This window comes from Solanum stenotomum, chromosome 11, assembly GCF_019186545.1.
Source record: "Solanum stenotomum isolate F172 chromosome 11, ASM1918654v1, whole genome shotgun sequence".
Lineage (NCBI taxonomy): Eukaryota > Viridiplantae > Streptophyta > Magnoliopsida > Solanales > Solanaceae > Solanum > Solanum stenotomum.
Genome location: NC_064292.1, coordinates 34,686,361 through 34,713,360, shown reverse-complemented (window position 1 = coordinate 34,713,360; position 27,000 = coordinate 34,686,361). Strand labels below are relative to the sequence as shown.

The 27,000-nt window shown below is 32.8% G+C and overlaps 1 protein-coding gene and 1 pseudogene across 1 annotated transcript; one reads left to right on the top strand and one right to left on the bottom strand.

Annotated features, from left to right (window-relative positions):
- Positions 1-5,517: 5,517 nt before the first annotated feature.
- LOC125845863 (uncharacterized) lies at positions 5,518-14,116 on the top strand (annotated as a pseudogene).
- A 3,130-nt stretch (positions 14,117-17,246) lies between these two features.
- Positions 17,247-19,938, bottom strand: LOC125843580 (GDSL esterase/lipase At1g71691-like). Its single transcript, XM_049522717.1, has 4 exons — positions 19,480-19,938; positions 18,163-18,287; positions 17,828-18,067; positions 17,247-17,749 (listed from the first exon to the last, which is right to left on the bottom strand). Exons 1-4 carry the CDS (start codon positions 19,838-19,840, stop codon positions 17,279-17,281), a joined length of 1,197 nt encoding a protein of 398 aa, XP_049378674.1. The 5' UTR covers positions 19,841-19,938; the 3' UTR covers positions 17,247-17,278.
- Positions 19,939-27,000: the final 7,062 nt, after the last annotated feature.

Sequence of the window (27,000 nt, the reverse complement as noted above, 5' to 3'; positions counted from 1 at the left end):
TATAGTCATCCCTCAATTGTTCCAATAGATGGTTCCATCTGTTTCTTTTTAGGTATATGTTCCTTTTGTTTTTTTTTCTATTTTATTTTCTTGTGGTTGACTCGACATATAACACATTGAATTGACTTGCTGAAGTTAGAGATTCTTAGTTCTCGTACAATTATTTATTTGAAGATAGTTCATGGTTTAATTTGTCAAGATATAATTATATTAAACGAATTAATAGATTTTTTCTTACAGAATATAATGGAGCGTGTTGTGAATTCTGGACCGATTGATCGTACACTTCTTCTCTCTCAGCATGAGCATAAATCAGAATTGTTTTGGAGAGGTGAAATATCATTTAGTAGCCTTATGAGGATGGTGCACATGAATGACGCCTGAAATTTATTTCGTTTGCATCGACCTCATGGATGTTTTGAGGAGATCTTACGTAGGTAAGGACTGTATGATGTAGTTTGTGTGGGCAGGATGCATTATGACTGTGCCCTTGTTACAACTATGGTTGAGCGTTGGAGGCCAGAGACTCATTGCTTTCACTTACCTTTTGGTGAGGTCACGATTACATTACATGATGTGTAAATCTTGTTTGGTTTGCGCATCAATGGCGATATTGTGTACATGCAGGATGCTGCACGGAGGATTCGTCCATGGCATACTTTATTAGAGACACTCACAGGATACGCTATAACACCTGCTGATATGGATGGTGTGAGCCGGGTGAGGATACATAGCATTATCGGCTACTTGCGAGATCAGTTACAAGTAGATCTGATAGGAGATGCTACTCCAGTGGAGCGGGTTGAGAAAATTTCTAGACTTTACATGCTTGTTATATTGCGGATTTATTCCTCTCCTTCTGGTAACTTTACTAAAGTTTTAAAATACATTCAACTACAAAGAATCTTTTAACATTACACTGTACAAGAATATTTTTTCTATATTCAATTTTTTAATATATTTAAATTACATACAAATAATTTCTAAAAATTATTAAAAATAGATATATGTAATTGTTAATTTTTTTTGTTAATGATGATAATTTAATTATTTTGTTTGTCACATTAAGGTTTGGTGTTGGGAGAGGATTTTGCTTGTACAACTATCAGCTCCTCTGCCACATGATGGTGACGTATTACTTCCATATGCTAGGTGATGGACGCGTTGAATTGATAGGAATACTGAGTCACATCATGTTCTTATCCCGATTAGAGACCAGCTAGACCGCATGACGAAGGATCAGGTACATCAAATAATTTTTGCAACTCTTTACTAGTGTTTTAAAGAATGTGAATATAAAGGATCTTCCGGCCAAAAAGAGGAAGAGGGACAATGAAGATGAGGATGGATATACGGGACTTAGACCGCGAGATGTTCTACGGATTTCAAGAAAGGGTTGTGGAACATAATATTATTATTTTTGTGTATGTATCATTTTTTGAGGGTGTATAGTATTATTATTTTAATTATATATAGTTATTATTTTTTTCTATTTATCTTTTTTTTGAGGGTGTATAGTATTATTATTTTAATTATATATAGTTATTATTTTGTGTATGTATTTCTTTTTTAAAAGTGAATGAAAAAAATTTGAAAATATAAACATGACTCGAGGATGATCAAAAATACGAATAAAAAGTTGCATATAGTTGATACAAGAATAAATTAACATAGTTAAACAACTTTCTTTAGCTACTACCACCATATGAGGCGTTTCTAGCTCGTGAAGGACAGTTGTGCTTATCATGGCCTATTTGTTTGCACGTTGAGCACTTGCGAGTGAGTGTACTTGCGGGAACATCCATTTCATTATGTATACGGGTGATTTTATTTATGCCCACTTTTCGTAAATATTTTTTATTTGCTATCATAAGAAAAGGACTATTAGGCCAATACTTTTCACCGCCGAGTGGATTGAATTGTCCAGAGTAGGCTTTTTTGTAGTTACGCACGCTGAATTCTAGTGCCATATGCTCCCATGCTTGATGCCCAATTTGGTCAAATTACTTTATTACATGAGAACATGGAATGTGGTATGATTGCCATTTACCACATTGACATTTTCCTTGTGATGCATTTACAATGTGCTTATTACCACCACAGCCATGATGCATAAGTGTCTGTACCTCAAATATGTTTTCCCTTTGTTGGTGATAGTTGATAAGTGTGTGACGCTGTGACTTTTTTCTATTAGCCTCAAAAATCTTGAGTGGTTTAGGCATCTATTGTTGCTTTTGTTGTACTAGCTGATTGACAAATTTTGATCTTGTAACAAATCGGTTCACAATCTGATTGTAAGTTAGTCTTACCATTGCAGTAACTGGCAGGCTCATGGTTGACTTAAGAAGACCATTGAATGACTCGGAACTATTTGTTGTCAGCATACCCCATCTCCTACCTCCATCCCTGTGCAATGTCCATTTGTCAAGATCGTTCTTCATTAACCACACATAGGTTTTCGGGTTAATCTCCTTGATCATCTCCATTTTTTTCGAAAACTTTTTCTCTTGACAGTAATTTGCAGTTACCCATAAAAGGTTGTTCAAAGTGACATTTTTGATCTTTTTTTGAAAATTGGCCTTCAAATGTCTTAAACAAAAAATGGTGGAACCCACATGGGGCCTGCCAATTGGGCGAATTATACACGGATGAGAGTATTCCGTGATGCCTATCTGAAATCAATGCCACACCTCTACGACCCTTGACAACGTGCAAGTGCAAATGATCCAAAAATAAACTCCATGTCTCCATGCTCTCATTCGCAACTATTGCAAATGCCAAAGGTAATATTGAGTCGTTACCATCCGTTGCAATCGCAATCAACAACTTGATATTATATTTTCCATAGACATGTGTTCCGTCGATTGATATAACAGGACGACAAAACACAAACCCATCAATGCATGGTTTAAAAGTCCAGAACACATAGTTGAATACATCTTCAATGACATCGACACGCCGCTCTGTTTTTCATTCAACTATTATTCCGGGATTGAAGTGTTTCAAAGCTTCCATGAACCTCGGTAACTCGGCAAAAGAACCCTCCCAAGCACCATAGACTTTTTCAGAAGCACACTTGCGACCAAGATAGGCTTTTCTTCTTCTTATTGAAATGCCATATGCTTTAAGAATGACTGTTTGACATTCTTTGATGGGAAACCTGAAAAGTAAAAATAATATTAATTATCAAATAAAAAATGAATATTTTCTTATTAAAGAAAAATCATATAAGGATAAAATAGTACCTTGGCGTTTTTTCTATATCAACACGGAGGACGTTAGCAATCATCTCAACATCCAAGTTGAAATGTCCATCGCGGCACGTACCCATATAACATGTATGTTCTTTATGTATCTTCCAACCTTCCACATGTTAGTATGTTTATCATTAAAAGAAGTTAGCCTAAATCGACATTCTTGTTCTACACGCCTGCAAACAATTCGCCATGATTTCTTTGTCAATTTAATAACAAAGTACTCCTTCGCTCTCTTTAAATGTAGAAGGTTAACTGCTCTTTGCAAGTGCTTCTTTGAATTGAATAACATGCCTTTTTCAATATAAATAGCACCATTCATGAAATCTTCCGGTTCACACCACGTACATTGTGATGTATATTCATCATGTGTATCACTAAAGATATCTGGACCATCTGGGAGATGATCAAGATAAGGAACTTCATGATTACGAAACAGACTCATGGACATTGGTCTTGACGACCGATTGAGCATTAAAATATCATCATCACTAGATGATGCCTCAAATGGAACATTATCTCCTAATTCCTCGGCATCAGACAAATCATCACTATCACTAGCTGAAGGTGAGCCGTAATTTGGAAGGTCACGATCATCGATATTCACAGGATCAATGAGCTCATCTTGTGTGATATTTTCCCTATGTATGTAAAAAAGTATAAATATTTGTCTCATGCAATTAAATTACTTAAATAAAAAATCAAGTGTTGGACATACCGATAATCATCTGCATCAAAAATAGGTGAGACATGAAAATTTGAAGATGTCCCAATATTTTCCGTCATTTCAAAGTGTGAGGACTGACCAAAATAATTATCTAGTCCATAACTTGGAGCAATATTCCTATCTTGTTGAGGTAAACCGCTACAAAATATATAATAATAATAATAATAAGAATAATAAATCATATAAATTAATAAATAATTGACAAAATCAATAAATAATAATCGAAATATAATTATTGACCATTACCAGTCACTTTCATTGATAGTTTCGTTCAAATCAAAATCATATCGACCGGTAAGAATATTTTGATACTGAGTCATGTTAGGAAAATCAATAGATTGAGTTATCGGAAATCCATCAATGCTATTACAATTTTTTAATCAGGGATGGACGTCGACCGATAAAGGAGAACGTTGTTGACTAGTCTTGGGCTCTTTCCTAACATAGATTTCAAGTATTGTTAATTTGATTTGATCTATGTAGTCATTTGGAACCCTCAAAAAGTCGGTCAACGATTCGTCATTATAGATGATCCACTCTCCAAAATTTACTTGTCCTTGTGATAAAAAATGAGGTAGGGTATTTTCCGACTATGATCAAATTATAATCAGTACTGTTTATACCCATTCTTTTATAAATTGATGAAATAAATTTATGATATCGGACATTAATTGAATATTTAGCATTGTGTTTGGGAGGACAATTATAATAAACGGTATTTCCGTCATGTATAATTTCGCCATCCCAATAAATCGAAACTCTAACTTTTGGTTTAGAAGACATTTTTTTTAGATTGAAATGAACAAATATAGAAGTCTTTATGTTGTAGGTGCTATCAACTATGTTTGAACGTCCTTAAATAGAGATTGGAGGATTTTTCAGAATAAAAAAATAAAAATACATAATGTAATAATTTTTTCCGTTTTTATGATATGTCAAATCAATATAATTGTATGACACACTGTAAAAGCTTCATAAAGAGATAAAAATGTGAAAAATATTCCTCTTGGTAAAACATAATATTTTCTTCCACTTTATAAAGTGTAAGAAAAACTTACACTTTATAAAGTGTAAGAAATAGTTCCATTTTATAAAGTGTAGGAAATAGTTCCGTTATATATTAAAATATACAAGTTATGAGACTAACGGAAAACGTTTAGAATATTGGATAAAGTGGAATTTTTTCTTCCACTAAGCCTATTTTAGTTACTTACTAAAGTAATGACTTATTTTGGTCACTTTTANGTTATGAGACTAACGAAAAACGTTTAGAATATTGGATAAAGTGGAATTTTTTCTTCCACTAAGCCTATTTTAGTTACTTACTAAAGTAATGACTTATTTTGGTCACTTTTATGTTTTTGTGGCTTATTTAGGTTCCAAATCCATTTCGTAGCAAGATTCTCCTTTTTTTTTAGATGTTTTAAAAATTAAAAGGAACAAAAAGACAATATTGCAAAGAGCCAAAGAGGTCTAAATCAGTAGAATTTTGTCGACATATGAGTCACCCAATCTAGGTGTATTGGTTGTTTGTTCATGCGTAAGCAAGGATAAAAAATTCAAAATCATCCATTTTTATGATCATTATTGAGTGCCGCCGGGGTAGAGCCATGGACTATAAGGGGTTCTTTCGAACCATCAAACAGTTACATTATATATAAGGTTAAAAATATTGTTTATGTATGTATAGTGAATATGTTGAATCACACGAATTTCCTTATGTGTTTTATGCTTTTATATTCTGGACTATTTTGATAAAAATAATTTTGACTCAATCACTGATGTAATTACCTATGAATAAATGCATAAAATGCTTTTATTATTTAAAATTGGGTCAATTATAGTCCAATTCTAATTTATCAACATAAGTTGTGGTGCACTGATGGGAGTGCTTCACCCTTAATCAGAGGTCTCAGATACGAGCCCTGGTATGGAGAAAATCATGTTGGGAGCGCCACCCCCGAATAGGCCCTGCAGTGCACGATCCGAATTTAGTCGGAGCTCCAATGTGAGCTCCTAACACCGGGTGCGAAATCAAAAAAATAAAATAATCTAATTTAATAAAGTCCAAATCAGGCTTACAAACTATGAAGATTGGATTTTTTTTGTTGAATATAGTCTCTTGTATTCTAGCGAGTTTTTATCAGTTCGGTGCACTAAAGCTTCTCTTTCAAAATTATTTCCTCGTACATAGCAAAAAAGCTAAACAAAAAATGTCTTCTCCAAAAAACATTTCAATTTTTTTCCATCTTTTTCTTGCCCTTTTTCTTGCTTTTGGCTTCACAAACCAAAGCAAACTTTAACTCAAATCTTATTGAAAAAACATGAACAGTTTATAAACCAAATTGGGACTTTAATTTCTGCATAAAACTCTTAAATTCTTATCCAAAAATCTCATCAGTACAAACTCCATTTGATTTAGCCATAGCCATTATTCAAGCAGGAAATTCACATGCATAAAAAACTCAAGACTACATAAATAAAAAGCATAGTCATGAAGGAGGCACAAACCCTGTTATGTCTTCAACATTGAGTGTGTGTAGCAAATCGTATGTGTGATTCTTTTTCATATGCCAAATACATTTGGATATTTCTGATCACGAGGTGGTTTCTCTAGCTTATACCAACAGCAACACAAGGGCACTCCTATGTTTTTCTTGGGTACACTGTTAATTATATTCTAGTTTCTACCAGTTTCTCAAAATGGATATACATATATGTTAACTTCTTAGCGTTGATTTTGATAAATGACACTTAAACATTCACTCATACTCTTCGCAGGCAAACATATCAACAAGAAAGGAAACCAAGCATAAATCATAAAGAAGAAATAAAGATATGTCATGATCTATAGAATCAATCAGATTCCAGAATAAAGATATGTCTTGATCTCTAGAATAAATCAGATTCCAGAATCAATGAAGAAGATCATATTCAATCAGAGATTCCAAAAATCAATCAAATATATTCAAGATTGCAGAACAAATCACCTAAGGAAGAAAAGAGATAATGTACATCAATCAAAGGATACTTTCAAGACAACAAGATTAGTTAACATCCAAGGCTACAAGGAAGATATCAAAATCAAGGGATGCATTCAAGTTAACGAGATCAACAAAAGATTCAAGACTACAAGAAAATCATCATACAAAGGAATAAGTCGATTTGCTCATGCACATATCTGATATGGACATGACTCAGCAAATCAATCAGAATAAAATCAAGGACTTAATCAAAGATCCTTGATTCAAACTCCCTTGGGTTTCCATAAAAGAGCAAAGTCCTCCAAAGCTATATAAACCTCTCTTAGCCATAGTTGTGAAGCACACACTTCACTTGAACTTATATTATAATCTTCTTTTATCTTTCATAAAACTTTGTACACACTTGAGTGAACAATTGAAAAGAAAGGAGAAAGAAAGATTTGAGTATAGGTTATACAAGTAGATGTTGTGTCAAAGAAGAAGATCTGATTTGCATATCAGACAGGGCTCTCAACTGTAACATTTTGTAATACCCAAGTTCTCAAAAAGCTCTTAAGGAAACCCTTGTAACCCAAGGGGACTGGACACGGCACCACACTGGTGTTTCGAAACAGTATAAAAACTCTCCGTATTATTTACTTACTGCATTTACTATTTCTATATATCTGTTTTACTAATGTGCAGGTGAGTCGACTGGCCATTACATGAAGTCGACTGAAGGAAATTTTAATTCACCCCCCTCTTGACTTTCAATTGGTATCAGAGCAGGTCTCACTAGTAAAGTGTTTAACCACACATGAGCAAAGGTCCAATGGCACACTATCATAATCTTGGTGCTCTACTTCAAGATGGACATTCCTCAACTCGACCACCATATTTCAATGGCCAACATTACTCCTGAAAAGACAGATTCAGAATCTTTGTCTCTTCAAATGATCATCAAGCATGAATTGTGATCAAGAAGGGTCCAAAGCCTATTCCTGGATTGATAAAAAAAAAAGATGGCACTGCGAAGCCATTTGATCATGAATCCTTCAATATCACAAAAGAAAAACCAGAGGTAACTCAATGTTTGTTATACTGTGCAATGAGTGGAGATGAATATGACAAAATATCAACATGTGAAACTGCGAAAGAAATGTGGGACAAACTAGAAGTGACCTATGAAGGAACCACCAAGGTAAAAGAAGCTCTGATCAGTTCACTAGTCAATGAATATGAATTGTTCAAAATGCCCAAAAATGAAAACTTAGAAGACATGTTCTCGAGATTTAGTAAAATTGTTTGCGAACTCAAATCGCTTGGAATGGTGTACTCAAATGAACTACAAGTTAGAAAATTTGTTAGAAGTCTTCCCAAGGCTTGGGAAACTAAAGCTGCTATTCTTGAAAATGGAGATTTGCAACAAATGACCTACGATGAACTTCGTGGAAACCTGATGTCCTATGAACAAAATCATATTAACAGGTACAACAAAGACGTTAAAAAGAAAATTGTTGCTTTTACGATCGAAACATCCCAGGTCGAAGAAGAAGTCGATGAATATCAAAGCGAAGGAATGACTCTCATAAATAGAGGAGTCAGAAAAATGCTTAGACAAAGAAGACAGAGACCTCAACAGGAATTCAAGAACAATGAATTCAAAAGAAATGATGATCGCTGCTACTATTGTGGAAAACCAGGACATATCAAACAAAACTACCTAGAACGAAAAAGGAGAAATAATTGAAGAAATGAAGATCCAAAAAATCTTGAAGCCTGGAGTCCAGGAGAAACATCCGAAGATGATCATGATGAAACCGCCAACATATGCTTCATGGCACTAGGTGAAACAAGTGAGGTAAGACCTTTTAATTGCCCAAACCGTAATGACTTACAAGACTCTTTGGATATGGTTACTGACGAATTGCAGAAAGTCATTAATGAATACAATAAGATTGCTCAAGAAAAGAAAGATTGGCAAATTCTTCTCGAAGCAAGTCAGATTGAAGTCGACTTACTAGAAGAAAAACTGGAGGAAGTAAAAATGAAGTTGAACAATATCAGAAAATCTCCTAGTCATAGCTCTGTCAGATCCAAAAGATCTACTCTCAATAATAGGAGAAGATCTCTTAATCATAGTTCCAACAGATCCTACAGATCTATATCTAATTCTTCTTATCTTTCTGCTGAAACTTCTGTTAGTTTCTTTTGTTATACTTGTGGTGACATTAGTCACAAATCTTTTAAATGCAGGAATTTTTCTTCTGAAAAATGGATTTGGAGACCAAAAGTTGTTTATCCTAACTCTCAAGGACCCAAAAATACTTGGGTACCAAAAAGAAATTAATCTACTTATTTTACAGGAGCAGACCAAAAGAACCTACAACAAGGGAATGTGGATAATAATAGATAGTTGATGCTCCATACATATGTGTAGAAAGAAAGAAAATTTTAAAACTCTTAACAAAAACGATAGAGGGTATGTACGGTTTAGAGACAATGTAAAAGGAGAAGTAGTAGGAGTTGGATCAATGACTCTTAGCTCATCATGTGATCTATCAGAAGTATACCTGGTGGAGGGACTTAAACACAACCTATTTAGCATCAGTCAACTATGTGATGTTGGATTCAAAGTCTCATTCAATGCTACAACTTGCACTATCAGACATATAACTAAGGATATCACAATCGTTGGAGATCGTATTGATAATATCTATGTTCTAAACAACGTTAACTTGCCACTACTTACATCTCTAACTGAAGTATCAAATAAACCTTGGCTATGGCATAGAAACCTTGGTCACGCTAGCATGCATGCCTTTGAAAAATTGTCCAGACTTGAACTAGTCATTGATCTTCCAAAGTTAAAATTTGAAAATGACCATATATGTGACACTTGTCAGCTTGGTGAGCAAACTCGTTCTTCGTTCAAAGTCAAAGTCAAGGATACTGTAAGTACCACTAAACCTTTGGTCCCACTCGGACCGCTAGCCACTACAAAAAAAATGTGAATTACATGGAGATTTTCCTGCAAATNCTTGGTAAGCAAACTCGTTCTTCGTTCAAAGTCAAGGATACTGTAAGTACCACTAAACCTTTGGTCCCACTCGGACCGCTAGCTACTACAAAAAAAATGTGAATTACATGGAGATTTTCCTGCAAATTTTCATACTAATCCCCAGGAAAATCCCCATGTAATTCACCATTTTCTTGTAGTGAGCATTGGTGGTAAGAAATATGTCTTTGTTATTATTAACGACTTCTCAAGATTCACTTGGGTAATTTTCCTATCTCATATAAATGAAGCTTTCTCTGACTTTGAAGTGTTTTGTAGAAAAATCCAAAGAGAAGAAGGATATTTTATTTTCACAGTTCATAGCATTCATGGAGGAGAATTTGAGAATAAAACATTTGAGGAATTTTGTGATAAAAATGGATTCACCCAAAACTTCTCATCTCTCCTAGATCACCTCAGCAAAATGGTGTGGTAAATGGGAAAATCATTTGTTACAAGACACCGCCAAAACCATGCTTCTTGATCGAAATCTCCTTGATCATTTCTGGACTGAAGCAGTAAGTATTGCCTGCCATATTCTGAACAAATGCCTCTTCAGACCTATTTTTACTCCAAATGAGCTATGGAGAGGAAAAAAGCCTAATATAAGCTATTGTCACCCTTTCGGATGCAAATGTTTCATTCACAACAATGGTAAGACAAATCTAAGTAAGTTTGATCCAAGAAGTGATGAAGATATATTCTTTGGTGATGCATGCACCCATCAGTTGTGCATTTCTAGTTTTATTTCTAGTTTTTAATAAAAGTACTTAAAGTGTTGAAGAATTTGTTCATGTTGTTTTTAATGATACTAACCCAAGGATGTAGGAAGTAGAGTCTATAGATGATGAAACTACTCCAGCATTGAACACTGAGAACCTCTCAAATACTTATGATCAAATTACAGTAGAGGAGTCGACTACTCTAGAATTGAAGTCAACTAGTCCAGAACCAAAATCGACTAGCCCAATCAAAAAGACAGACCAGAGCTTTATTGAAAAAACAAGCATTTGTTGCACTCATGTCTCAACTTGAACCCAAACGTATAAATGAGGCAATGGAAGGTGAATCATGGAGGCAAACAATGAAAGAAGAACTTGACTAGTTTGAAAGAAACAAGGAAGGTATTGATTACGATGAAACTTTTGCTCATGTAGCAAGGTTAGAATCCAAAAAGAAGGTTCCAAAGAAGCTACGTCCCAATGCTTCAGGATCCCTCTCTCCCGAGGACATGCAACGCTTCTGGGAATCGAGCAAAATAACATTTTGTACGGTCTTGAACTTTTCGAGGAAGTTGTTCACCTCTTCAATGCAAACCTCTGTATTTCTCCTGATAGTGTATACGAGTCGGTTGCCCAGGATAATAAGGAACTCAAAACTCGCATCTTGGTTGTCAAACATGCAGAAAGGAATCTCCACTGTCAACAAGTTGACTCTCTCAAGAGTGGAGTCAGCTCCTCCAACACTAACCTGCTCTGACGGTTCAAAAATCCTACTCCAGCCTCTCCAAGAATGGGTGATCGCTAACTCCTAATCTTTAACTCTCGTTTGGTTTTCGCAATTTTTATTGTTTGGATTGCATATTGAGGACTCGTTATCCTCCTATCTGCTACACTGTTTTTATCTATTTTTTGTCCTACTATTATCCTATTTGCTCTGCTTTTTTTTTATTATGCCAAAGGGGGATAATATCTTTGCTTCAACAATTTCCATAAAGAGGAGTCTTACAGACATGGGGAGCTACGAGACCAATGAAATCCTACAAACAGGGAGAGCTACAAGACCAACGAATTCCTACATGAACATCAAGGAAGTTTCATTGTCTCTCAGATTACTATATTGAAATTGTGAATTTTATTGTCATTATCAAAAAGGGGAGATTGTTAACTTCTTAGAGTTGATTTTGATAAATGACACTTAAACATTCACTCATACTCTTCGCACGAAAATAGATCAACAAGAAAGGAAACCAAACATAAAGCATAAAGCATAAAGAAGAAATAAATATATGTCATGATCCATTGAATCAATCAGATTCCATAATAAAGATATGTCTTGATCTCTAGAATAAATCAGATTTCAGAATCAATGAAGAAGATCATGATCAATCAGAGATTCCATAAATCAATCAAATATATTCAAGATTGCAGAACAAATCACCTAAGGAAGGAAAGAGATAATGTGCATCAATCAAATGATACTTTCAAGACAACAAGATCAGTTAACATCCAAGGCTACAAGGAAGAAATCAAAATCAAGGGATGCATTTAAGTTAACAAGATCAACCAAAGATTCAAGACCACAAAGAAGATCATCACACAAAGGAATAAATCGATTTGCTCATGCACATATCTGATATGGACATGACTCAGCAAATCAATCAGAATAAAATCAAGGACTTAATCAAGGATCCTTGATTCAAACTCCCTTGGGTTTTCGTAAAAGAGCAAAGTCCTCCAAAGCTATATAAACGTCTCTTAGCCATAGTTGTGAAATACGCACTTCACTTGAACTTATATTGTAATCTTCTTTTATCTTTCATAAAACTTTGTACACACTTGAGTGAACAATTGAAAAGAAAAGAGAAAGAAAGACCTGAGTGTAGCTTATACAAGTAGAGGTTGTGTCAAAGAAGAAGATTTGATTTGCATATCAAACAGGGCTCTCAACTGTAACATTCTGTAATATCCAAGTTCTCAACAAGCTCTTAAGGAAACCCTTGTAACCCAAGGGGACTGGACGTAGGCACCACATGGGTGTTTCGAAACAGTATAAAAACTCTCCGTGTTATTTACTTACTGCATTTACTATTTCTATATATTTGTTTTACTAACGTGCAGGCGAGTCGACTGACCATTACAAGAAGTCGACTGAAGGAAATTTTAATTCACCCCTCCTTTTGACTTTCAATATATACATATGATTTTTTTTCAAAGTTAGCGAGTGCATGTACGCCCCTCCTAAAGGTGTGGGTCTGCCTCTGCTAGTAAGACACATGTTACTTATTTTCTTTAGTAACACGTGGTTTGTGTCAAAGCTACTGAGTTCTGGTGAAAATCTAGCTTCACCCATGCATATAACTTATTGCATAAATATTTTTATTCGTATGAAAATCTCAAGCACCCCTTGACGCGATTTTTTTTCTTTCATTGGTGAAACATCAAACTTGTGGAAATATTAATGTTTGTTATTTTGGTGGCAGAGATATTTGAACGTGAAACCTCTTGCTTACTTTCTAATATTAGTATTTTGAATTATGTGTCAGTCTCATTTTTAATAGGACCAAAAGCACTTTTGATTTAATTGATCTGACGCCGAAGCACATTATATCTTCATTTAATTGAATTGTACACTTTTAATCCCTTTTCTTGCTAATATATTCACAAATTACCACAATTATTAATCATCTCACCACTTAATTACTCATATGTGATATGTTATGTTAAATTTGTATTGTTACTTCATATTTGACGATAATACAGTTCTGTAGATATTCAACTCATGTGACATGTTTTATACGTGAAGGGACCAAAGACACATTTTAAATTAATGGAAGGTGAAATATGTTGATGTATATATATAGATATATATCAGAAGGACCAAAGGAGAACTTAGTAATTATTTAAGATGAAAAGTGTTATTATTCCTTTCTACTAGCATAAACTTTTGAATGAAATCTAAATACATAAGCTTAAAACTTTTAGATGTGATCCTCAAGAACCTCTTGTTATAATTACCTAATATCATGTTGAGCCATCTGACCACCTCAAGTTTAGAGATAACATACTTTAACAGATTAATTATATTATGTCTCAACAACAGGTATGGTGGTGTTGTTGGAGCATTTGTGATTGGTTTAGATGATGTTCAAGGTGTTGTTGGAGCATTTGTGATTGCTTTAGATGATGTTCAAGAGAAGAAATTTCAAGCAGCTAGTGATCATGTTGAATCAACTAATGATTTTGCCATGAATTGTGAAGAGGCATTTGCTTCAAGAAATGTTCAAGATGATGGAATTTCAAAGGGTGATAATCTTGTTATGTATTTCAGCTTATCTGCTGGAGTCGTTATCAATGTTCTTAATGGAGAAACAACTATGTATACCACATTTTGATCTTTTGGTTTGTTCTACTTTAGTATTTATAGGGCAATAAATAATCTATCTTAGCTTATTTAAGTGAAGCAATCGAGATCTATATGTTGCAAAACTAGTTTTGACTTGATTTTGTTGTTCTATATTATGTTGATTACACTTCAACAACTTCAGCGGCCATATTTTTATTCCTAAAGTTCATAGTTACTACTCTCATGCCTCAAATCATTTCAAATGAAACTCAAACAATGAACAATATATCTTCAAGTTAAATTTGGGGGTGGGGGTGGGGCTTTTTTTATTTGATTTTTTAATTTTGTAATTATATGTGTCATAAATTCATTGGTCAGTTTAAATTTTTACTCAAAATTAATTATTTAAAAATTACGTTTGACACAAATGACAAATGTCATCATTTAATTAGTCACTTTACACGTTATTCGTGACTGTAACACATACACATTATATAGTTAATATTAAAAAAAGGTATCAAAATGACATAGTGAGATCCTACATGAGGTGTCTAAAATGAAAATCATCCAGTTGAGGTGTCTAAGTGAAACATCGTGCCAACTTTAGAGGGCCACCGATGGATTAGACCAACTTTTTAAGTGTGTTAAAAAATTTCTTAAAAAGGCCATAAAGTTTGTTATATTTATTATTTTGCACCAATTTAAGTAAGAAATAAATTATAAGGACAAAATAGAGAGTAAGAAAAAGTAGGACACACTCATGTCAAACCATACCTAAATAAGAAAAAATATGGGTATCGAACAATGGATGGAAACCAAAAAAAAAATTGTAAAAGACTAAAATGTCCTCAAAGATAATTTAAAAGACATTAAATATACATGAGCTCAACCACATAATTAATGGTGTTTCTTTGTGTGAAACTTACACATATATACAACTTTTAGATTTGATATGACTTAATTCATGTTAATTTGAAATATTATATTTTAAAAATATTTTAATTAAAAATATATTTTATTAAACTAGTTTTATCCATCAAACACTTTTAAAGTAACTATATATGAGGGTGAGATAAGACTCATATTGCAGTCAATGAGTGAACCCAAAATAAATTATGAAGTTGTCATTTTTTTAATTTTTTTTTTTTTAAAAAGTATTGAAATAGGTTAAGCCGCTTTTCTTTGTAGCTTATATATATATATATATATATATATATATAAAACAAGATGTTATATGCTCGTGCAAGCATGAACCCAATAAATTGAAATTGAATGTACTAATAGTTCTTTTTGTATTTATAGTTGTTTGGCATGAGGATATGTATGATTATTTTGTCATGAGTTTGGTTAGTCATATTAGTTAGTCCCAAGATTATTTATCTCATTTGTATTATAATGATAAGATAACTTATCATATATATATATANAGATATTTAAATTTATGAAATAATTTTGTCTAATCCCATTCCTACATCAAACGACCTCTAACAGTACAATTCATTCTTGTGAACATAGAGCAAATGTGATTTAATAAATTCAAATTGAAAAAATTTAGTATAAGCAAACACATAAAATTCTACGTACTTCGTAATTTCCTTTGTAATTTGAATATTTATGTCAATTATGTTATGCGAAGTGATCATGTATATAATTTTTTATGTCATCATATATATAATTTTTTTAAACGAAAAATTACAAGAACTATCCATTAAATATAATCTCTTTGTTTTAATCCTTTTTAAGGGAAAACTACATAAATGAGCTATAAAATTCAAAAAAATTACAAGTTCATAACCAAACCTAATGTAATTTCTGAAATACTCATTCTCTCATAAATAATTATAGTCCATACCCTCATTCATTAAGACTAACAATTTACGCTTAATTGATACTAAATCAGTGTGTATATATATATATATATTGCATTGGTATCATTAAGGTTTCTTGTTCAGAAACTCATTAATCAATGGTACTATAAGAATATATGTATATTGTTGTGGTAACATTAAGGTTTCTTTTTCAGAAATTACTCATTAGTCAATGATACTATATGATACTGATTTAGTATTAGTTAAACGAAATTAGTTGGGGCATATATAGTGTAATTATTTAGTGAGGTATGAATGTAAATGGATATATATATGTTTGTAATTATTTTGTTTTTATGGGGGATTTGCTTAGTTTCCCTTTGTTTTAATCTGTTTTTCTTGTTTTTCCGTTTTAGTTTGTTTACAAAATGCATTTCCCTTTTTGATAACTATTAATTAATTCCAACTTTCCATGTCATATATATGCTTAAGATCACAAGATTAAAGGACATGCATCTTGGTACATTAAACTTTCCATATCACATGTTTAAGATAACAAGATTAATAAAATTTTTGGTATATTCTATATATCTTTAGTTTAATATCATAAAATTCAAAATATTCTTTACTTTTTAAAACTTGATGTCGAATTAAAATCAAGTAAGTAATTTGAAATGAAAGGAAATGTTAATGGTAACCTACAAGTGTAAAAACTGACCGTAATTCCTTACTCCCAATTATGATAACATTGACGTAAGAAAATATGTTGAAAAGTCCTATTAACACTTATTAACTAATTATATTGTAACTAGTATTAGTTAGTATTAGTCAGCATTGGTTAGTTCAGTAGTTAGTTAACTGCAGTGATCAGTAAGTCGGTTAGAGTGTCAAGAAGTTAGTTAGGATATTTTCTTCCTATTTTGCTTAGTTGGACACAACTGTCAAGTGATTATCCATGTGTGAGTTTTCATTTTCTCAAAGTTCAGATCTCGTGAATTGCTCTCCTTCAATTGCCAATTATGGCTTCCCTGTTCTAGGTATACACCTCTGTTGTGAGGTTTTGTTATGGTATCAGAGCAAGGTCGGTTTCAGTCCTTCTCGAATTAGAATTTCACCTAGCTAAGTTTCCTCCATGGAAGGTACTGAGAATTCGAACACTGCAGTTAACTAACTACTGAACCAATGTTGACTAGTACTAGTAGTAATTACAAGTCCGTAGTATTATGACGATAAATTAACATGTCGATACCAGCTTGATTAATAGTTAGATTAGAAGAAAAGAAAAATAAGCATAGTCCGGGTGGAAGAAAGATATTCATAAATTATTGTAATTCATCATAACTGATAATAAATGTGAGTTAACAAGGAAGACGGATCATGTAATGTAGAAGTTCCATCTGAGATCAGATAAGAGCAAGGTGCTGAATATTGATAGGATAAGAATAGTTGGCATCATTATAGAAAGCCATTCTTCCAAGCAAGAGATTTACTGCAGATGTGGGGTGATATGCATCCCAAAATAAGTACTCATCTCTGTTTGCACATGGTATTTCAAATGGAAGACAAGTTACTTCCCCTTGGTTTTTCCCTAGACCACAACATCCACGATCTATCACACTAAACCCATACGCCTTGTGGTTTTTAAAGATATCCTTAAACATATATTCCATATCAAGGAATATGAAGTGTGCACCAGCCAGATCCTTGTTCAGTTTCATGATCATTGTCCTTAGTTTTGAATTGAATGGATGCACCATTTCGTTTACAGATTCTGAACATCCACCACCTGAAGTTTCTGCTAGCATGCTTGGGATGCAACCCATTTGTCCAATCCCAGTAATAATAAATTTCCGTGCTCCAAGATCGTACAATTTCTGCATGACCAATTTCAATTAGTGATTAATAGAAATTGAATTTGTTCAAGTTTAATTTGAATGATGGATGGATCTTACTGTTAATTGAGCTTTGTACTGATGAACGAGTAATTCAGCAAACTTTTGAGGAGAGTATTGATCTTGAGTAAAGTAGACAGGCATAATGTAATTGTTGAGGTAATCATTGTTTCCCATACCCACAAAGAAGATGCACTTGGGAATTGCCTCTTTCACAGTGGGTGCACTCATATTTTTTATCAAATTTACCAACGTGTTCTCAAAGTTTTTTATTTGATAACTGAATGGGATTCGTTCCACCTGAATGATACATTTTATTGTTATTATTATTATTATTATTACTATATCAGATATGAAAATTAAATCAATTAATTCAAATGAAAATAGATACTTACAAAGTGAAAACCAGTAACATCAAGGATACCAGCAGCAGCAGAGGCATAGTTCACTCCGAAACGCATTGTATCCACGTTGAACTCCTCTGAATATGATGGAAGCAGAGGCAATCCCAGAAGCACACCTGCAAGTTTCCATACAAAATATATATTTACCTCCACATTTAATATCGATCTACGCATTAATTATACTTTTCAACAAACACTGAGAATATAAATTCGAATCTCAAACATATAAATTAATTGAGAACATAAGTTTATTACTTGTTTGTCTGAAAATGTTTGTGTTTTTCTGAAACGATAATGTGTTTATCTAAGTGATATAAAACGTTCTATATTTTACGGAAGAAAAAACACACTGGTTGTCTTTTTTTATTTGTCACATAGTGAATTTTTATAATTAAATAAGATTTTTAAATATTAAGGTCTTAGATTAAAAAATATGTATGAGATGTATCAAAGTGTTTTTTTTTTATTTTGTAATTTAAACATGTAACGTAAAAATTAAAACTAAAGTTAAGTGATCATATTAGTTTATCAAAGTTAAAGAGACAAAATATTTTGAAGATACGCACAAACTAACTTTAATTAAGTAATAAGTATTTATAAGAAAACAAATATATAATGCAAATATTGTTTGTTTACTTGACTTAGCGGGCATAAAGACAATATAAGAGTCACATTCAAAATTTATTCACTAGTCTTTCAATTTACTTTTATTTGACCAATTTTAATTTGACACATTTTTCAAGAAATGGTAATTTAAATGAAATTTTTGTTATATTGCCTTTTGATAAATTAAATGTTTTAAAAAATATATTGAAAAAAATGACTATAGTTACTAACACTAATTATTTTTTCTTAAATTTTCAAAATAATGAATAATTCAAGAACTAGTTTCATTTTAAAAATAAAATAAAATTAGACCGAGAGAGTAGCTAAAGTAATTTTTATTTTCCAGAATGTTTCCAGAAAATGAAAAGAAGTATATCGATATATACTCAAATAATTGATTTCAAGTGTTAATAATCATTGAATTCTAAATTTAATTATTTCTCAATTCAAATACATTATCAGGCCAAATTAGTAATCGGACTTCTCCCTGCCACCGAAGCTTATAAAGGTTTCAAAAATAAGAACCAATTGATGAAGGTGAAACAAAAGGAAGAGTAACCTATAATTAACAAAAAAAAATTGATAAATTTTACAAGATGTAGAGTAAATCACAGAAACAAGAAGATTTAATATAAGAACAAAATAATTTAATTTTTTTATTAAAAAAAAAAAAAAAAAGTAATTGGGAATGGAGGCAGTTACCGATCTGATCAAGGATGGTGTAGCCATTAGAGAAGCGTCCAGTAGGGCCACCAACATCAATGCCATAAGGCAAATAATTGGCTTTGGCAAATGAGAAAAGCTGGTTGTTGTTTCCACTATCTATCAATGAGTCTCCGAAAGCAAACAAAGCTGGTACCACAGCCGGTGGTGGCGCTGGTACCGCTGACGTCGATGCCGGTGGTGGCGCTGGTACCGCTGGTACCGCTGAAGTCGATGCCGGTATCGATGCTGGCGCTGGGGCATATGCATCATCGTAATCGTATGCATAATCGCCATCTCCTACTACTGAACTAATTGTTAACATCATGAAAAACAAACAAAACCTTATAAACTTAGCCATGTTTTTATCTTTTCTTTGCTACCTACAACTCAAGGTGACAAGGGAGGTGCTTGTTATATAGTTCTAAGAGTTAATCACAATGGAATGGGAGACCTCATTTATTAAGGACAAACCTTCTATGACAAGATTTGCAAAACTAAAAAAGCAAAGTGCATTTTTTTTTTACCCTTTTTAATAAAAAATTATAAACACATTTATCAATGGTTAATGATGATATTTGACTAATTTTTTGTCTTTTTTTCCTCAACTTAAAAGCATATTAAGAGTTTGTTTGACCTTATTGAGGTGTTTGCATTGTAAAAATTGCTTTTAACCGGAAGGAGAAAGTTTTTTGATGTTGGGAAGAACTAAAATTTTATGCTCTTACAAAAATTAGAAGCAGCAAATTATTTTTTTATGACCAAACTATACTTTCTATATAAACATGTTTATCGATATATCTCTTATATTTATTTATTTATTTTTGTGGTAAATTTTCGTATATAATAATTAATTTGTGGAATGAATTATTTTACTTATTATTTTAAATTATTTTAAAATTATTATGTAAATATGATATCAATATTTAATTAATTTATTTATTTATCTATGTATAGTATTGATTGAAGATTTGAATGTGTACATATAAATAAAATAAAATAAGAAATTAACTAAAATTTTAATTATAAATATTTAAAATAATTTTTCTGTAAAATAATCTTAATATTAAAAGTGTATTTCTACTTATTCTTTTTTGTAATTTGAATCTCAAAAGTGTTATTGAAAATGATAAGTCAAACACAATCTGCTTATCAAGAATATTTTTCAAATAATTAGCCAAAATACAAATTACTTTTAAAGAAAAAGCTATTTTAAGAAAAAATGTTTCTAAAAATAAGCTTGGGTCTAAGTGTTTCTAAGATGAAGCACTCCTTAAAAGCATTTTAAGTGTCTCACAAATTATCCCCAAATTGAATTTTGTAACCAATTCAATTTGCCAACATTAATATTTGGGACTATAGGGATCAGATTTTTCATCCTGGTTTTCTCTCCTTTTGTGTTCTAGTGTATTGAGAAAGAAAAAAAAAGAAAGAAAGAGTTTTACTCCAATAATCCTAGTCATGTAGACATTTTGAACGATGTTCCCATTTTGAACGGTACTGTTCACATTTTGCTAGCTCTGCTACAAGACTTTCGAGAAAAATATGCCAAATCGAGTTATTCCCTCTGGTCCATTTTTGAATTGACACACCTATTAAGAAAATAATAATTGATATAGTGATTTTTACCATTTTACCCCTATTAATTATGAATTTGGTGACTTAAAAATTTAAGTTTTTCGAAAAATTCTACATTTTTCAAAGTAATTAATTGAGGATATAATAGGTAAAAAAATTGTTCTTTCTCAATTTGTCAAAATTGACAAGTAATTAGGAACAACTAAAAAAAAAGTAGACAAATAATTAGAAATAGAGGGGGGCATTACTCAATTAGTAATTTATTGGTTATTACGCGATGGGATTGTATTTAATATCTTAGTGGAAAAAGATGTTCGAATTCATGCTACTAATCAAAGGTGTCTGATTATCATTAATTAAGTCTTATTTATATGTGGGAAAGAAAATAATCTTTACTTCGAAATGGCTTTTGTCATTCAATTTTGATGGATCGTCAATCATGTTATGAATTCGAGATTTAATTTAAATAAAATTAAATTTTATATTCACTACATTGGATCGCCATTTTGAAAATATCACACATGTTTCAGTTTACACTTTATTTTTTTTAAGAAATAGACGTCATAATCATCCATTTATCACAGAGTATTCAATGGTTGGTTCAAAATTTTAGTCGATCTGTGAAGTATATTGGTATAATTTACATCTCTATTTTTCAAATAAAGCGCAACGTTATGAAACTCAATAAAATATAATAATTTAATTAAATTAAATTTAAAAGAATTTTAAGAAAGATTTTAGGAGTCGCCACCTAATTTTAGGGTAATTAGTAAATCAATTAACTAATTAATAAAAAAATAAAAAATCTACGAAATCAATAGATTCTAGGTAAGAGTTCAAGTGATTCTAAAGAAAGATATTAACATCCTTCAAAATTCATAATTGTGGGTTTCGATTGAACTCGTTATTTTTAAATTGAGGAAGATATAAAAATAACGTACAAATATAATAAACATGAACTATATACAAATAATAAAGTAAAAAAATAACTAAAGAAACGACATAATATTTGTCTATCGTTAGCAATATACATAAAAAAAAATATTATTGACATATCTTCCTTGGAAAGCAACTCTCGATATTTATAGTACGCTTAATAAAATTGTTAGTAATGAATAATATTAACCAAAATAATTGAACATGTCCTATAAACATGAAAGACCTTAGAAATCAATAGTAATTTCTTATTCGACCAGCTTCTCAACAAATAGCAAAGAGAAATAAAACAATAAAAAAATAACCCTCAACCCATCAAGACCATACCACACAAAATTAGTTGAATTTAACAAAAAAAATATCGAAACAAGCTAAAATATAAAATAAAAATCATGAACAACATCTATTCCAATTAGTGAGAATCACTACTCAAAATGCAACTAAAAAGTAATAATATAAAATCATATATAGCAATGACAGAGAAGGCAGTAATTGAAACATTTAACAATAACTAAGACAAAAAGCAAATATAAAACTGGGTAATAAAAAAATATCAACAAATCACTTCGATGATTGTTGTGCGTGAGAGAGGAGTGTGAGAGAGCAATTGTTGGGGTGGTGGACTGGAGCTATTTGGTCGTTTGCCGGAGCCCGATCAACATTTGACTTGGTTTCTCATTGTATCATCTACCCCTTAGGTCTAAAGCTGACACTTGAAAGCTATGGATCTATTCCATCATCTCCACACTGGTCTACATTCTCTTTACTCTAATACTTGAAAAAGACTTATCTCATGGTTACTTAAATCTGCATAAACATGTACTAAGACTCCTTCTAAGACCTCTTTCTAAGATGCTTTTATTAACCTCTTCTCATTGTTCTTATCAAGCCGCTTCATTTAACTCTTAAAGAAAAAAATGCTTACACCAATCTATTCCACATTGACAGCTCAAATATACTATCTAGGCACACATGAAAAAAAGAAACTTAATTAGAACCTCATCTGGTTACATATAACCTCGGGTACACCTCTTAATGCTCTTGTTACTCTAATGACTTAACCACACTTCACTACTCTTACCTCAAAGTTAGAATCCCATACTTGTACCACTCACCTTTATTGTAACTAACCTCTTAACTCCTCTCCTACTCTATGTCAGGTCTACCAGATTAGATCTCAAAACTAACATCATCACCCTCATGTTGCCATTCTTTTTTACCACAACTCTCATCTCAAATTCAAGCCTAGTGTCTATTACAAAACACAAATATCAATATAATTCCTTGCATACTATACTAACTCATTACTAATAGATAAAATTAAGAAACACCCGCACCCAAAACCTCCTAACACGTAGGTCAATCTTTACCTCTCAGTCTACCTATTTACAAATTACTGTCACAATCATTTTCAAAATCTAAGTACCATTTACCTACTCAATACACATCATTGGCTAACTAGTTCTATAACCCTCTAAAAATCACGGGATCTCCCAAAAATCATAAGTCTGGCTTAGATCTATCATTCAACACCTACACTTGGCGGTTACTAATACAATGACATATCATCATAAACTCCTTTCTAGTAAAAGTATACTCTAACTCATCCTAACTCGTAACTATTCCTCTATCCTTTATCATGAAATCTACACAAACTCATCACTTCTCAGTCTACCCATAAGGGGAAATTCCTCATTAATAATTTACTAGGGCATGATTGCAACAATATAATTTCCCTCAACACTATATTCCTTTCTTAGATTACTACACCTCTGCATTCATTCTTCTAACTCTGGGCACTTTCTTCTACTACTTTTTTCTACTACTTCTTATAATTTCGTACTCATACTATCTTTTTGGGTGGAAATACTACACAAGCTCTAAAACACACTTCCTAATAAGGGTCTCAATTGGAACAAGGTTTAGAGAAGAGAGTAAATCTCGCTTTTAGCTTGAAAGCACGATTCATATGAATATGAGTGCCTTCTTTCGAATATCAATAGTTAAACTCAGTCACAAGTTTCTCTCAAGCCACTCTGCAGTCTCATGACTTTCTCAAGATTAATGCTAAGAGTTACTCATCGATAAGGATCTGGCTTTACTTTTCATTTACCTTAAGTACGAGGGGTAGTCGAATGAATCTGAGAAACACCCGAGTTTGAATGAGTTCTTTATGACCTAGTTCTATTGCACGATTTTGCGTATGAAAGAAGGAAAACTTTTCTTAAAGGCCTGTAATCCCTTATTTATAGAAGTGGGGCCCTCACAACCATAAATAAGATCCTACTTGACACGACTTCATAGACACCCTAGGATACTTGAACTCTATGCTCTGATACCAAGTTTGTCAGGACCCGATCCTACACCCTAGACGTGGTCGGCACTCGATAACCATTGCTGGTCCTCAAGCGAACCCTCATCCTGGCTGACTACAAGCGGAAGACCAACTCAAGCATACGTATGCATCAAATTGAAAGAAATGTTAAAAAAACAACTTATGAGTGTTGAATGCTCTCAAAAGATTGTATTTAACAAGGTATCAAGTCCCTGAATAGTAGTGACTCTTGGTTTTTAAACTGAAAAGACGTATGTAACTAACACAAGGAATAGGGAGGAGACACGTGGCAGTGACTGTTCACAGAAAACTGTGTAGTAAAAGTTATACCAACCATCTGGGGGACCAGGTCCCTTTCTATAGATATCACTGCCGGACTGTCGGTTATGGTTAGATGTTCCCTTCAGCCAACATGCCATGACTGTGTACCTGCAATAAGGTACCAAATGTGAATTCACAAACATTAAGCAATACAAAAAGTATAAATGCCTACCCTCCCTAGCATAGTCATATGAGAGGCTTCATGAAAACTTCTTGTGACATCAAGTGATCTTGTGCATTCCCAAACTCAATATATTCTTGATGAAACTTTCTGTAGCACCCCGACTTTTCAAAATGTCTAAATTAACTCGCATCTTCATGGAAAGACAAGGAGGGTGGGTAATAAATTAAGAATGATGTGGTACGCCATATTTTAAGTGTTCAAGGGTTGTATCTCAAGTTTTGAAGTTAGGTAAGTGGAAAAATAAAAGTTGGCGAAAGTTATCGTAAGTTCGTTTTTAAAGATTTCTCTGAAATTTGGGTAAAATATCTTGGATGTTTTCTCCCAATATATAAAGAGTTAGAAGGCCTATCACCCATTAAATCGAAGGTACGAGTCTAGTTTGCAACTTACGAAACCCCGTATCCAATCGACATCGGAGTAAAAAGTTTTGAGGGTTTTATTACTTATTGTCAGGGCAAAATCCGGGTCGAGTAAAAAATGTGGTATGTCGGTTTACTCGTTTTAAGCCATTAAAACATTCCTTTTCACTTCCAACCCAGAAATAAAGCTCAAGAGAGGGTTCCTATGGAGTTCTTGGATGATGAAGGTTAGTTTTTGACGATTTCTACCATTAAAGGTTTCCCCCGTGCCTAGACACATGATCTCTACACATGGGAATTGTTTTTCCCTTCTATTAGCTGCGTTTGGAGCTACTTTTTGAATATATAAATTTGTAGTTATTGGTTTTTCTTCAAGGTTTATACTTGGTTAACTAAGGTAATCATCTCGGGACTTTTTTATGATTGTTTTTATGAATTTCTACAGACGTTTCGACAAGTTGGGGCAGTATGGCAAATCTGCCTATTTAAGATTAATTGTGAACTATTTATAGGTGCGTAACAGTTGTGTATATATAGTGTTTGTGAAGCTTATGACATATGGAACAACTTTCGTGAAGGAACTACGACCTTTCGAGCATTTATTGGAAATATATGTTAAGGCTATTCCCTTCATTCGGCATGTTTCCTTAGAGCTTGGTAGTGATATAATAGGGTAGTTAATGTTGGTGATCTTGTAGATGTAATTTTGAGTGGGTGGCTGATTGAGTGGTTATAAAACCTCATTTTAGGGACTCATAATCTGTTAAGAACGACCCTAAGTTAGGAACGACTTGGAGATTATTCATATATATTGTTTATAGCTAAATTGCTCGCCTTTAACCTATTCAATTATTTGTTGTCTCCCTTGGGGCTATTGTGGTTAGTTGTTGAGCTATGAATTGTCTNTTAGCTGCGTTTGGAGCTAGTTTTTGAATATATAAATTTGTAGTTATTGGTTTTTCTTCAAGGTTTATACTTGGTTAACTAAGGTAATCATCTCGGGACTCTTTTATGATTGTTTTTATGAATTTCTATGGACGTTTCAACAAGTTGGGGCAGTATGGCAAATCTGCCGATTTAAGATTAATTGTGAACTATTTATAGGTGCGTAACAGTTGTGTATATATAGTATTTGTGAAGCTTATGACATATGGAGCAACTTTCGTGAAGGAACTATGACCTTTCGAGCATTCATTGGAAAGGTATGTTAAGGCTATTCCCTTCGTTCGACATGTTTCCTTAGAGCTTGGTAGTGATATAATAGGGTAGTTAATGTTGGTGATCTTGTAGATGTAATTTTGAGTGGGTGGCTGATTGAGTGGTTATGAAACCTCATTTTAGGGACTCATAATCTGTTAAGAGCGACCCTAAGTTAGGAACGACTTGGAGATTATTCATATATATTGTTTATAGCTAAATTGCTCGCCTTTAACCTATTCGATTGTTTGTTGTCGCCCTTGGGGCTATTGTGGTTAGTTGTTGAGCTATGAATTGTCTTTGGGGGCTACGATGTTGTCTAAAAGGACTATGTTATTGCCAAAGAGGGCTATGTGTTTCCCATGGGGGTATATTGATGCAAAAGAGTGTTATGTAATGCCTATGGGGCTATTTTGACTCCGAAGAGGGCTATGCATTGCCTACAGGTCTATATTGATGCAAAAAAGGGCTATATGCAGCCCACATAGCGATGATGTTGCCTAAGAGGGTTATGCGCTGCCTACGGGGATATATCGCTGCCAAAAAAGGCTATGTGACTTCTTATAAAGACAAGGGGCTACCGATAGGGGTATGTAGATTAATTTGGCACC

What these genes read in the sequence shown, in the direction of transcription:
- LOC125843580 (XM_049522717.1), bottom strand. Translation starts at nt 19,840, where the DNA reads ATGGCTAAGTTTATAAGGTTTTGTTTGTTTTTCATGATGTTAACAATT. An exon ending in CACCATCCTTGATCAGATCG is followed by an intron (nt 18,288 to 19,479) that starts GTAACTGCCTCC and finishes GGAAACTTGCAG; the next exon opens with GTGTGCTTCTGGGATTGCCT. An exon ending in AGTACAAAGCTCAATTAACA is followed by an intron (nt 17,750 to 17,827) that starts GTAAGATCCATC and finishes TTGGTCATGCAG; the next exon opens with AAATTGTACGATCTTGGAGC.